The following is a 15,548-nucleotide window of genomic DNA, read 5'->3' as shown; positions in this document are numbered from 1 at the left end:
AATTACTGTAAAATTTTTTCTGTAAATTTACAGTGGGGAGTTGGCATAGAAGTACAATTTTAAAAGTGTGGGGGGGGGGATGAGGATTTCTTCCCAAGACCTACTTAGATGCACCACTGTGTAGTGAATGGAGTTGATTCTCATTCTGATATTTACAGTGGAATTCACTTTCTGTGTAAAAATCTTGGAATTTGCAGCAATTGATGCCAATACAGCAGTATTGGCTGATAGGCATTTTGCATTAAGCTGGGCGTGCATCATCAGAATTTTGTCAGTTTTATTAGGCCAAATAAAAAGAATTTCTAGTTTCTCATCCCCTTGCGAATCCTTTTTCTCTGCCTCACCAATTTTTTCCCCCTTTATTTTACGCAATGTACGAAAATCTGGCTAACTCACATCAGTAAAATTCCTCTCTCGATCATTCACGGTTGGAGATACATATGGGATCATGTCTAGTGCTTCTTTTATTTGCTTTCAATGTGTCTACTTGGTAAAAGTAAAAAAAAAAATCGCTAAATTCTAATTAACTTGTGGTTTCGCCCTTGGAACCCACTGACCACGACCGCGTCCGTTTTCGTCGGGGACACTCCCCCCGCCCTCGCCCCGCCCCAAATGCTATGATGTGTATGTGTTGCTTTATTTGTAGTCAAAGAACGTTATACATTAGTTTTCGGAAACACTCACAAGTTAGAAGATAAAACATGGAAACTTTCAAACATGCTTACGAAAAAGTTCCCGGCCCCTATACGCAATGAATATAATATTAATAGGCCTACATAACAACTGAACTATTAATATACAGCAGTAGCAATAGTACAGAGGTATAACAGCAGCGAAAAACGCAGTCAGTTGTATTCTATTTAGTTTGCAAATCAGTAGTATAAATAGAAGGGACGTAAAAATGTGATGCGCTTACCTTAAATAATTAACAGTATTAACGCTTGTTGATTAGTTGAAAAAAATTAGGCCTCTATACAGCAAACATTAAGCCACAAAAATAACAAACTAAGTGTTGTTTTAACTACAAACAGTCAAAAACGCTTGTGCTCTTCACGTGTTAAAGCGAGCCAGTCACGATCTTTCAGACGATCGCAATTTGTATAAGAACAATCACGCAATTATAATAATCTGCAAAACATTACGATGAAGATGAAAAAAATGAAATGTATTTGAGACTATTAAATTTGGTTCCGTCCGTTTCTTCTCCGCACGTACGACACGTTCTCTTCTAAGCGTTTCTGATTCTGTCGCTACCAACTAATTAAATATGCAAAAGCACAGTGATCGAAAGTGGGAGGAGGCAGATCGCTGGAAATGCAATTGAGATGGACACCAAATCAACTTCTCGAAAAGATATTTTTTTGAAACAGTGATCGAGTTTTGTTCCACATTATTTGGCAAGAACTCATGCAGAGTATGCACACGAATGGGTTGCTCTCTAAAAATCATTATTCATTAATGAAGACGCTAACGATGTCTATCTTCCTGTTGCTAATTTTCTCGACCTTCGTGCTTAGAGGTAAGTCTGGTATTGATTTTTATCTTCTTTTTTTTCTTTCATCGTTTATCAGAAGGGCTAGTTGGACCAGTTCTTTTTTATCGAATAATTATAAAATCAATGTATTAACAGCCGGGTGAATTGGTAAAATACCGGTAGGCCTAACATTTGATCAAGAAACCTATATTTTTCCATTCCAATAGTTTCCCACCAGCACTAGTTCTCAACTTGTGCTCAGACGGCACTTAACATTAGACCCACGAATCGGCATCGCTATATTTTCGATGAATTATGTTCTCAATCGATTTATGTAGGTGATCAACTCGGATCCAATCAAATCCAACTTATTTTGATACCTGTTGCTTACGTCACAATGTCGTCATCTATACCTGTTGCTCCTTGTAAATAATATCGATTGGATTGATCTCTTTCATATACAACTAGTTTACACCCACGTATACCAGACCTACCAGTGACCATAACAGTGTCTGCCATCAAGCAATCAATAGGACTATATTGCATATTTTTTTCACTTACATTTTTCATTCAATCTTGTTATGATTATCGACATAACTGAAAAAAAACACGATAAGTATAACGTTTACAGGAAAACAGTATTGTAAGAAAAACATTACTCCTCTAGGATTTTTTTTTTTCGTTTAGTACTGTTACGTGCAGCATATTCACTTTCTCGACAGTAAATCCATATCAAGGAATGCGGCATTGATCATTTGAGTTTCTATTCTTTTATTTGGAAAAGGAGATGTGACAATTAATGGGTCAGTAATTATTGACCGATTAAAATGTAAACATAGTTCTTCTTACCATTCTGGTTTGTTTATATTGTTTATCAAGCGCAAATGATGTTTGAACCGCACTTACCCGTTCCCTCAAGCGTAAAGAAATATTTGACCGCACTTACGCATTGCTAAAATGCCACATGTTATACAGTAGGGTGCCACCTGCTTCAATGCCACCTGGAACTGAACTTAGTCTGCTGCCCTCAATGGTAAAAAAACTTTCAGTAGAAGCTTCAAATACAATTTAGTCGATTTTTATTCAACCCATAAAATTGTAACTCAAATATTTTAGAGCAGTACATTGAAATTAAAGTACATAATGTATGTGGGCATACATTTATCCTGCTATCTCCTACAAATGTAAACATTTTGAACTACCAAAATTCTACTTAAATTACCAGCCAATTTCAGGTTCTGTGCAAAAAAGCTGTTGTAACACTGATCTTAATTACTGTTGTATTATTACATAAGAATTTTTTTCTCATTCTAATTTTTAGATAAATAACTTAATTCAATATGTAAATTAGGAAGCAATTCAATGTTGAATTTCATTTTTCAAATTTTTAATTTCATCTTTAAATTGTTTTGTGGTTATGTTTGAATTTAAAGCAAAGAAAAATCCCAACAGAGGGATGAGAAAGCTGAACTAAATTTCTATTCCAATGAAAAATAATGGTCATTTTGAATATTTTAACTCACTTAGTGGAACCAATTCCCTGCCATGGGTGAGGGGGGTGGGGTGCATTTTCATCACTCAGCTTATGCCAATAATACAGATGGATACATTGATTGGTTGACTTATTCTGTGATTGATTGACTGAACAGGTAATGTTCCTGATCAATTGAATAACTGGATTTTCCATAATAGCTCAATTAATAGTCCAAAATTTTGAGGGTCCCAAGTGATCATCTTCTGCTGGACAGTTCACCCTAATTAAATACGGTTCAAATAAAAATAAAATAAATATTAAATAAATGTAAGTATATTATAAATGTGAATGTATATATTGTGTCTCATAGGTCTACTCTTCAATATATATATATAAATGAATTTCTTAACAATTTTGGGATTTAAAACTTGGTCGAGTTTCACTGCATGGGGTTAAGCAACCGGATTTTTCACTATGACAACAATTGGCCGTACCAAGAATAAATTAATTTACAGTACCAACATATGCTACTTTCACCACAAATTAAATATTTCAAAAGATGTTTGTGTAAGGAAATTCAAATAATAATGATGGAATGATGTTTTACTCAGCTTGACACAAGTTATTGTACTGATGTCCCCAAAAATATTTGTGAACAAACCCACATGAATGACTTGAGTGATCTTTTCAGAGAAAGTCACTGTGATAAAATGCCAGAAGAATCATCATCATTCCTATTGAATCTAATATTATTACCATAACTTAAACTTATGAGAATATTTAAGTTACTACCTTTCAATATATAAGTATATATATATATATATACATGCCTGAGATTATATACTAAACTCAAAATATAAGACAACTTTTGGGACCGGGTTTCAATGGTCTTTTATAGCAGGTTTAATCTCTAAATAGAGTAATGAAGATTAAAGACAGTTGTTAATTTACGACCACAGAAAAGTGGTCTTTAATTGAAAGTGGTCTTCAACTGGAAGGGTCTTAATTTAGAGATTAATGTAATTGCATTTGTTAAAAATTTTAATCACTTTTATGTTACTATTATGTAGGCCTATTGTATGTCAATTTTCGCCAAGAGGGTTTTAACTATCAATTAGATATTAACCACCAGTATTCACTATTAAAGATTGAAGTATTTTATTGCCTTTTAGAAAATATATATTGGCAAACAGTAGGGTAAGAAACTTTTGATAGCCATTTAAATAGGACATGTACCCCTTAAGTGTCGCTGGATATTGATGAACAGTCAAGGAGGAAAAGTTCACCAACATACCACGCTCACTTTAATGAACTTCACGTAGATGTTATTAGATATATGACAATACTATTCACATAATGTGTTAATCTTTACTGTCTGGAGAACATTGTTGCCTTTACAGTCTAACGTAAGTCTAGGCAATGGCATAGCAATAGGGGTTCACTGAACTACGGCCCCCGAGCAGTCCTCAGTGGTTGACAAGACAAAAAGGGATGAAACCCACATAAGCAAAATTTATAATGATTGTAAAATAGTTTTGACAATTCCGACTTATTATTTCAGACATTCAGGTGATTCACGAAGCAAGTAATGATGTTGAGCGTAATCTGTTAATTAAAATGAGAGGTTTCCTGTCTGGATTTCAAGATTAATGGCTTAAAAGCTTAGAAAAAAAAAATTGGCAGTCTACTAAACCGAGATAAATTATTGAAAACAAATAGGAAAAAAGAAAGAGGAGAACAGGATACAAAAACCAAGACTGCAGAAATACAATAATAAAGTAAACAAAATAAAATTTGTATAAATAGGCCAAAAATAGGCCTAAACTCCAAATAAAAAAAATAAAAAAACATAATAATCTTATTAGAAAGTTCAATGCAAGTTCAAGTTCAGGTTTTGGGATAATATTCATATTCCAACAATTTATGCAGATTTATTCAGAATACATAAATAATATACATTATCAAGAAGCATATATTACAATAAAGCAGACTGAACGTAGGCCTACTTAAACATTTTTTACTTTGTTGAGGCAAATCAGGCTGGAAATTGTGAAGTCTCATCAGTAAACACTGCATTTCCAATAATAAGCCATAGAGTGGAATGATTTTTCCCCGCTTTTATTTTTTAGTAGAATTTTTACAGCTTTTTTATATAGCTGATGAGTTGACAGTAAACATTAGTCCATAAAGTACATAAAATCTTTCACGGTAAATTACATTTCAAGTTGGTAGCACTTTTGTATCCTTGGCAACATCTTAATTTGTTTAAGAAAGAACATTTTTCTTATTCTGCAAGTGCCAAGTTGGCGAGACTAATAGAAGCCACTGTGTGTGCACTCAGCCGTAAAAATCATTTGGTCGCTGGTTCAAATCACATGCTCTTCTGTTTCCCAGGGCAGATTTAGAGGAAGATAAACAGGCTTTAGTGCCCGCCCACCCCTAAAATTGTATCAACAAGCATGTTTTTATGAAATAATAGCCTAGAACGTTGGCATAAATACAAACTAAGAACTCAGAAAATATAGTTTATCAGCTGCACCAGTATCATGAGGGGACCATCTTGCATAGTTAGGTTGAGGTATAGATTGATTCAAATCATCTGAAATTGAAATATCTGGTTGCCCAACCCCCTGTTTTTATGTACAGAGAGAGTTGCACATTACTTAAAAGAGCGGTTAAAGTGATCATTGGTCAATGTACTCGCAACAGAATAGTATTAAGGTCCTTTTCAGGCATTTTTTAAACTTATAAGGATTTTTTAATGGGTGACAGGAAAATTAGAAGAGAAACACATTACATTCGTAAAAATGTTTTTCATCAGGTACTTGAGAAATTTGAGTTACTTTTTTGTTAGAAACGTGTTGCATTGTAATTGCTTGTATTTTGTAAGCAGAGCATCAAAATGAAACGGCCTCACAGGTCCCAATATCACCAGTTTTATTGATTTACACTTTTTGTTAACAGGTTTATGATGAACATTTCTTCCCTAAAACAGAGATTATCAATCTCCCATGCTATTTCACCTCTCCTCCCACTCAGGTTATTTTATGTTCATGGTCAAATGGTCAATTATGGTTGAACCCAAAGGCACTGAAGGGGATGTTCATTCAGCACCCTGTCACAGAGATGTATTAGAGTGCAAAGTAACCCTACAGTGCATTGTATAACAATCATTCTAGTTTAATGTACATTTCCCCCCTTTAAAGTTGCAGTCAATGTTTTATCATTATCATAATACAGTAAAACTTGCTTAAGTCGACTTTTCATAACTATTAAATTAATTTCTAAGTTGATCTTACTTTATATGCCAAATTGTTGTGTTTTCCATTAATTAACGCCCTGCAAGTCGAATTTTATCACAGTTAAACAATTTTTCAATGTCATTTTTGATTTGACTTAGACAAGTTCAACTGTATTAATAACTTTTTTCTTTAATCATGGTAAAACTTTACACAACAGAAATTAAAAATTTCAGCAATGGCATGTCCTCAAGCTAATTAAGTACTTGAATCGAAATCTAAAAACACACATTAAAACTTAAAACATCTTAGGTATTATTTTATGTATTGAGTTCCATTTTACAAATTAGTGTTACATCTTCAAATTTTATATCCTTGATTTTTTTTCTCTTGTTGCCTGTGCAATTCGGGATTGGCCACTATCAGAGGTGCTTTGATTGTTCACTTGTTGGCCTTTTGTTCCTTTCTTGTAGCTTTGCTTCAAGAAAGAGATGGTAGGTTCTAAAGGAAAATTAACTCCTATTCCCAATGGGATTCACCGGCCATAAAATAACAGCAACTTTTCATTATCGGGACATGAGCAAAATGTGTGAGATTTGAAATTCCAATCTCAAGGTGGAGAACCAAGAGAGCAGCCCCTCCTCCAGCATGTCCAAGTTTTTGATGTAGTTTTATGACTACAATGAGGTGACAGGGTGTCATATAGTAGCCAATCACATGACAAACAGCGCATGGTGTTTACATTTTCTTTAGGATGGACTTGTTATAAATGAATGATGCAAACAGATGGGGGCTAGCTCTCAGATGTGATAGAAACTACTTGTTTGCAACCACTTTGCAAGTTTCCTGATTATAATGAGAGTTAAATCTCGTAATATAAGCTCGCATTCTTGTTCCCTTCGTCATTTCTGATGAGTACTCAAGCTGTCATTAAGATCCACATCTTTGATTCATGGAAATAATTCAAAATATATCCGGCAGGTCCAATATTCAACAAAATATCACAAATTATACATAAAAACCAGCATATATTTTAGACCAAGAAAAACCAAAATTAGTTTATCATCCCAATATTTTGAAAAAAAGGAGAATGATGGCCCTTTTTTTTTTACTGTGAGATGGCAAATCCAAGATGGTTGATGGGAAACAGCTATACTTTCTCACTTTTACTAAGTAGACACATTGAAAACAAAAAAAAGAAGCACTAGACGTGGTTCATACCATATGTATCCCCAACTACGAACGATCGAGAGAGGAATTTTACCGATGTCAGTTAGAAAGATTTTCGTACATTTCGTAAAATAAAGGAAATTTTTAACAAAATAAAAATTGGTGAGGCAGAGAAAATGAATGCGTGAGAGGACGAGAAACTAGTATTTTTTTTTATTTGGCCTTATTGGTTTCTTTAAAATGTGGAAGGCATATTTGTTTTGTTACTCTATATTATTATATAATGTTATCAGTGGTACAATGGTGGTCCACCGATAAATTTCGTAGATAGTATGAAACTCAAAAAATGTGATGCAAGCCATCATTATTCTTTTTTGTTCTTGTTCATGAATTCTAAAGATAAAAAAATGACATTCCAAAGAGTTTGTTTCATACAATCTTATCAGTGATTATGTAAAGAATTTCTTGTTTTTCCCTTTAATATTTAAAATAATTATTAATCTTAAACTAAGTACCATAATTTAAAACTCATTCCAAAAAGATGATCAGTAAATAGAAGTAGGAAGTAGTAGTAGCTTACTCGGATTTTAAAGTCAAGGTCGATTAATATTCAATTGACTATACTGTAGCCTCAGGTCTGTAATTTTCTCTATTTTAAGGGGGGGGGGAGAATAGGGGTAACTCGACTTAGTTTCTTTTAGTAGGCAGTCATTCTTTAAATGTTTCAATTTTATTAATATTTCTTTCTATTATTTATTTTCCCACCCTTTTTTCTCAAATCTGCAAATGTTTATTACAACTACAATTTATATTACTAGAGCATATCCTAAAAAATCTAAATGGCCTAATTGTTTCAAAGTAGGCGGTGTGAAGCAAGTGGTTTCTGGGATTAGATATAAGATGATCCATGGTTTTAAAGATTTGTTGTCATGGTAACAGAGTAATTCTTCATGAAGCCAGGTCACTTTGGCTCCAGTTGCTTCACAGATCGTAATCTCCGTGTTAACATTGCCATGATCAACTCAACATGATAAGAATTGCAAATTTGATTTCATATGTATCTATTCAACAGATGGTAAGCAACTTGATCAATTATCGGGAAAAATTGAAAACTACATTTTTCCCAATCAATTGATTTATTTATTTATTTCATTTGGCATCACTTCCCAGGAAATGGAATAGCAGGAATCCTATGGTCATCAAAAAGATGTGTGACTCTTTATAAGAATGGTAAAAACCGAAAAAAATCCAGCAAACCGTGCACTAATTTTTCATTAGTGCACAGTTGGGGAAAATAACATTGGGAGTTACAGTGGCGGAGCCAGCGGAGTGGTGGGGGGGGGGGGGGGGGGGGGGGGGGGGGGGGGGGGGGGGGTCAAGCCACTCCGCCGGACAGAGCTTGTCGGGTAGTCAGACCATAAAACATATAAAAATAGGCCCACAACAAGCCAACACATGTCTGTCACAATCTCAGAGTGCCATTTTCGGTCATCTAGATGTTGATATTCTTTTAAAAATATCTCATTTGGGAGGGGGAACCCCCTCCCAACCCCTTCTCCCAGCTCGAGCCTACAATCTCAAGTCCCCCTGTCGGACAACTTAGCCCCCCCAGAAAATATATCCTAGAGCCACCACTGAGTTACAGTGATGATTGCCTTTATTATTGATATATGTATCAGTGATTTGTTTTGCTACTTATCCGTCGGTTTGTTAATGATCCGATCCTGTTCATGTTGTACTGATGATAAAATAAAATATATACTACTTGATCATGGTCTTTGACCGAAAGTACTTATTACCCGTATTTTTCAAATAAATTTTGATGCAAATCTTCACTGTATCTCCTGTTTTATTTTATTTTGAGTACAGAGGTTAATGACACAAAAATATTAATAATTATTAAAATAAATTCTTTAATAGTCACTTCACCTATCTTCTTCGTGCCATGAGGCACATAAGGCCATATTCTTCAATTGTAAATCTGCATAAATGTTTGTAACTTTATGAAAATATAATACTATCTCTTCTTCTTGCTGTCTATCATGTCCGATGATGACTAGGTAGGTACTAATACTAATAATACTGTAATAATAATAATAATAATAATAATTTTAAAAGTAAGAAAACATAACAGTAATAATTCTTACTCTGAGCCTGTTCTGGTTGCGAGAGATGATGGTATTCCACACTGACGACCAGTCAGTGAGTGAGTTGCTGAAATCCTGGGTCTTGATCTAAAAAGACATTCTATAAATTAATAAATGTTGCCCTTCCAATACATTATTGGTGCCCAAAATAGTAGGCCTAGGAGTAAATATACAATAAAAACAAAAATAATAATAAATATTATTTTAAATTGATATATGCTTGGTGTAAAGATGTCATTAGAGGGAAAGAAGTATCCATTTCTAATTAATACCCCATAAATGTCCATGAATAAACCCAAACCACACAAGTTAATTTGCGCATTTAACACAAATCTTTCAATTTCACAATATATCAAAGTTGAATTGTTTGCATGTTTTAAGTTGAAGTTACAAGAAGGTTAATCACACTGGGACCAGTTGCCCATCCATCCTGGCATGGTCAGGGACTAGCCATCTCTCTACTCAATGCTTAGTAGATGATGAGGTACAGTATTACCACCTGGTATAAGGTGAGAACAGATGAGGATGACTTACCTCATCAGACTCCAGAGAGAAGTGTAATGTTACTTTGGTTTTAGATCGTTGACCATTGTTTCGACAATTGGCAAATTTCCTGTTGTTAATAAATAATATAATTGATGGAGAACAAAAGAAATGTACTTTTTTCATTATAATAGGCTACCTTCATTATACAGAATATTGATGAAATTTGAATTAGTTTGTGTTTCAGCAAAAATTCTAACATATTAATTTGTGTATTTTCAAATGACCTAGTTAAAAATATTTCTTTGAATCACCTTGTTTTTTCTAACTTTTTGATATGGAGTTCTTATAATTTAGCCTTGCTACCATGACAACCCAACATCCATTAATCTAATTTTTTTATAAAAGTACATTCCTCCTTGGAATGAGTTTCTACTTCGATTAAAACATGATACTGATTAAAAAGATAATTATCATTTAATATTCAAAAAGTTGTGGAAGTGGAGTTGTATACCTTAGTTATTAAGATGCTTGCCTTCCACTTCCAAGGTTCTGGGTTCAATTCCTCTGACAGCAGAACTTCTCTCCACTCCAAATTAACTCCACTTTGTAAGCCATTTGGTTTAAAGTATCGATCCATTCCGTAATTGGCGAGTTACTTGATGTTGGATGCGAATACAATTTTTTTAAAAGGACCCTAGTAAAATACTAAGTCCAATTGGATAGCTGAAAACTAAAAAATTGTTTTTACATGAATTATTTTATACAATATTTATTTATTTAATGCTAAATTACAATCATCAATGAGTATTTAAAAGCTACCAACAAAGTAAGGAATAAGAATGTGCAACAAGTGAATGCGTGGGAAACTATACACGCTGTATTCTTTTTGAATAGATATTGTTTTATTACTATGCGGCCACATGATGAACTCGTAAAATATTCAGAGCCTTTTGTATATTGTGAATCATACAAGAAAGTGTAATATCAAAATATCAATAAAACTATACGATATGCTGCAATACCAAGAACCACATGCTGAGACAACTTCTCAATATTCAGAACCCTCAGTTAACCGCCCAATAATCCTGCCATTAAGCAGGTAAATTTACATTATTTAGTTTAATACTAAAGAATAAGGCAATGTTTAGCTAGATGTTTGTAAAATAAAAACAAATTAGTTCATTATGATCTAGATTGGATTAACAATTAAACACTACTTTCCTTCTCAAATCCAGTCATATTATTAATTTTACACCATCAGTTGTTTGAGAACTTCACCATTAATTAATGAGTGATGGAAGAATATTCCCTGCTGCCAATGATTAAATATCAGTAATAAAAATAATAATAATAATAATAATAATAATAATAATATTAATATTAATAAATAATAATAATAATAATAATAATAACAATAATAATAATAATAATAATAATATGCACCAATTTTTACTTAATGGGAATATCTTTTGTGTTTTTTTCCCTTTAACATCGTTTTTTTAATTGTTCTCTAATTTCTCCATTGTCTAAGTTCCCCTTAAGGTAGGTTTTCATAACATCATAATAATGAATAATAATAACAATAACAATAATAATAATAAAGAAGAATAAGATACTTAGAAACACTAAAGAGAATGATCTGAAAACATTTTCATCTACATAAACTATATAATATGCTCCGAAACAAACAACCACATGATTGGACAACATTTAGATAGATATAGTTGGAAATTTTAAAAGCATGATTGCAAAACATTTACTCCTTAAATAAAATTATTATATATTATTTTATTGAGCACTTCAAAAGCTTTACTATAATTCAATAAATGATTACTTGCTGACATCAATGAAATAAACTTACCTGTGGATAGAAATGTAAAATAATATATTTTGGAGCATTCAACTATCTTCCCCATTTAATGTATAATATCTATCACCCCAGAATGATTTGTTTAAGCATCTCCTAATGATATTGTCAATGCATAATTACCTAATTACCTTCTAATAAAGGATTTGTTTTTCAATATCCATTAAACCTAATTTAAATTCTGAACTAAGAGCTTTTTATCTGAAAACATATTAAGCCTATGTACTTCAATTTAACGGTAGGCCTAATAATGAAATGGGCCGGAAAAATATTTCAACATTATCACCCGAGATAAATTAATTGCCATGACACACTTTCTTTTAAATCTATTTCATTATTCATGCTGCTATACTAAAACTGACTGCTGGTGTTCAGGGTAACCCCAGACCCTGTGGGGGTATATAATGCAGAGCTCTTGGGATCAGGAAAAACGCCCTGAATCTGAAGGCAAGATTTCAAAATGTGTGCAAATTTGAGCAATTTTTCCACTGTGAATCATTTATATTTTAGAACTACTTTAAAATTGGTCCAAACACTTGACATGAGAGAAAATGTTATTAATAGATCGTCAACAGTTAAACCATAGATAACACAATCAAATTATATAATACACTAGTTTCATGACAATACACAGCTTATTGGATATATGTCTGACAAATATCTTTTGGCATGAGATATATTAAAAGAGCCACAGGGCATAATAATAATTACTGTAAATTCAAGTCATAGTCTGTTTATAAATAAATAAAATTTTAGTTATATATGCAATAATACACATCGCTAATTAAACCTCCCTAGTTGGTTGAACTATAGCTTAAGAGACATTACTTCAAGTCAATTAGAATGATCAAAAATGTTCCTAACGTTTAATTAAAGAAAGGTCAGCCTGCTTTTAATGTTATTTATAAGAAACACATTTTTATTTTATCATGATCCAAGACTTACCAGAAATTGAGAATCATTTCAGTTTTTAAATAAAATTATATAAAAATAGTTGGATGAACTATACATATTTATAGTTCGTTTGTTTAGGTCTACACTGTATTGTGTGTTGGAAAGAAACGTTATTTAAAATCATACACTAGTTTTGAGATTTTACTGTGACTCATGACATTCCCTGAAATTTAGAACAAAAAAAATGTATAGCAAGATTTCATTGTGTTTCAATTTGATGTCAATTTACAATCAAATTACAAGGAACAGATTCTGAATCTGAACACATCATCATTCAGTAACGAATGAAGCAAGCCTTTGTGGAGATGAGATTTGACAAATAATTATAACAACAAAACTTGCATTGAATTGTAATTCAACAATTAGACATCATCAAGATATTTTGAATGCAAAGAGAAACTGTACACATATCTACATATTTTTTCAATTCACATTCACCTGATGAAGACCACAATGTGGACAAAAGCTTGTTATGTGTATTAATACAATTTGTAAGTCTGTAAAGTTCTCCTATTTACTGTATATCTAAATAGGAAATCCCTTTACATATGTTTAATATTATTATTATTATTGGGAGTGATGTTTTGCCCTACCTGACATGTTATCATACTGAATACTCAGGCTAGTTATCTGGAGGTCGTGGGTTCGATTCCCACCTGAATCACTTGTAAATTTACAGTATTTGGGAATGTACTGGGTATTCGGTACAATAATACGTCAGGTAGGGCAAAACATCACTCCTACGATAATTCTTGATGCAAACTCAAGTCGTAATATTATTTTATTATTATTTTTAGAATTTACTACCAATTATTATATTTATCATTATAATATTATATATATATTATATTAAAATCGTTGGTGTCCTTATCGCACGATATACAGTACTATACATACCAAATATTATGTTACTGCCAAGAAAGGCGCTATATAAATGCCGGGAGTGATAGTGAAATGGAACAGATATATTTTCTGAATTCGTCATTCATTAGTTGCAAGGAATTAATATATTATTTGCCACTGAAGGCAGAAATCGTTGAGTAATTGGCTTACGCAGTACTTTACTATTTTCTGTTATTTATTTTCTACAATGCATTTATTTAATCCATAGTTTATATTGGCAATTGGTTTTATTTTCCTGATTGTATTGGCGACATATCAATGTTCTTTAGAACAGATAGAATTGATGAATATTAAAATCTTGATTCATTTGTTAATGGTTATTTGATAGCTTACCATACTCATTTACTGCCTGTCACTTCTAACAAGATTTATCATTCCAATCAATGGTCAAAATGAGAGACGCTATGAATTCAACTTTTCTGATGTCAGGTTTTCTGGAAATGTTCATGATTGCCAGGATGTTTGATTGTTAGGCTCTGTGAGGGCATGCTTATGTTTTTAACGTTTTTAATCTTCTTTAAACCAGCGCTACTACTAATGATCAAAATGTGTGTTGGCCCAAAGTGTAGTGTAGCCTTGACTGTGTAGCATGGTCAAATCCATTATTACTGCTGCCTGCCACCAGCTGCCACTGGCAAAAAGACTTGATCTCTGATTTATTGCCTTGGATAACTGCACTCAAATCTCAGTGAACCAAAAGATGTCATGGGCATCCTATCTTTGGAAAATTTTGTGAAAGGAAGTTTAATTTTAAATCGATCTATTTGTATTTATGGATGAAATAAGCTTACTATAAGGCGAGAATTTTTTATATATACTGTTTTGTGTATCCGCAGGCCATTGATAATGATTTTGAAAATAAATAAAATTTTATATTAAATATTTAATATTTGTTTAATGTTTGTGAAATTTTATATTTGATTTATATTTGGCTTGCAGATTCACTGCTAACAAAATGTCAATTTCAGAAATACAGTAGTTTGTAGTTTGACTATTCCCAATGCTGTCCTGAAATACAAATTAAATCTTTATTTCTTTGTTACCTAACTTTAAAAAAAATACATCATTTTGCTAAATGACAAAAGAAAATTTCATTTTCATTTCTTCCCACCTTCCTTAAGGTTAAAAATAGTCTTTTCTAATGAAAATAAAGTGATTGAATAATTTGGATACAAAAGATATGCTTCAGAGCAATACCATAGATAGCCATTCCTACATAAAATTCAGAAGTCACAAAGTGTTTTTTTATCAGGACTGATCAATTTCTGAAAGACAGCTTGTTAATCTGGGGGTTGATGGTTCTACTCCCCCTCCTTCAAGTTTGACACTTTCTGACACCTATTCCCAAGGGGAATGAATGATGAGTGAATACATTTGCTTTTAGCTAAATTTTACTATTGTAATTTACCCAAGTAACATAGCATAAGTGTGTGGTTTTTGTAGCTAAAGGGCTGATAGAAAAAATTGTAAGATAATGTAAGCACACTGTCAAGTAGTTTTTGAAATATTTACAAAGTAATAATTTTTTTTTTTTTTTTTTTGATATTTCAAAATTTGATGGATTTCATGTCTCAAGTTCCAAGCGTAAAAGCAATATCATAGCCCGTGAAAAGTGCAAATATTATTCACAACATACAGTGGTGGCGCCAAGATGGGGGGTGAGACTTATGTGCCCGATAAAAACACAAGCAACCCAGGCCAGTGGATGCCAACAAAAGCTTTAACAACTTAAGGATTAGAAAGGCTTGTTGGTAGTTTATAAATTTCAGTGTCTCTCAAAAACCTGTAAAACTAACATAGGATTCAATTTTCTTAATGACAAATTGTGTTTTTC

At 32.6% G+C, this 15,548-nt stretch overlaps 1 protein-coding gene and 1 long non-coding RNA gene across 2 annotated transcripts in view; one reads left to right on the top strand and one right to left on the bottom strand.

Annotated features, from left to right (window-relative positions):
* The first annotated feature begins 1,052 nt into the window (after positions 1-1,052).
* The window catches only part of LOC117123476 (kin of IRRE-like protein 1), a 28,565-nt gene continuing 14,069 nt past the window's right edge, over positions 1,053-15,548 (top strand). Inside the window, exon 1 of the mRNA XM_033269414.1 lies at positions 1,053-1,519. Coding sequence (XP_033125305.1) covers positions 1,408-1,519 — 112 coding nt within the window. The 5' untranslated portion in view covers positions 1,053-1,407. The remainder of the gene's footprint in view (positions 1,520-15,548) is intronic.
* On the bottom strand, positions 9,282-10,688 carry LOC117123478. The gene is made up of 3 exons (XR_004447858.1): positions 10,502-10,688; positions 10,039-10,117; positions 9,282-9,591 (listed from the first exon to the last, which is right to left on the bottom strand). It is a non-coding gene; the product is annotated as an uncharacterized LOC117123478 (long non-coding RNA).

Source organism: Anneissia japonica, unplaced genomic scaffold (assembly GCF_011630105.1).
Source record: "Anneissia japonica isolate Jap-2015-1 unplaced genomic scaffold, ASM1163010v1 scaffold287717_len1600092_cov198, whole genome shotgun sequence".
Classification (NCBI taxonomy): Eukaryota; Metazoa; Echinodermata; class Crinoidea; order Comatulida; family Comatulidae; genus Anneissia; species Anneissia japonica.
The sequence above is the reverse complement of the archived record's forward strand: the minus strand, read 5'-3'. Positions and strand labels throughout refer to the sequence as shown.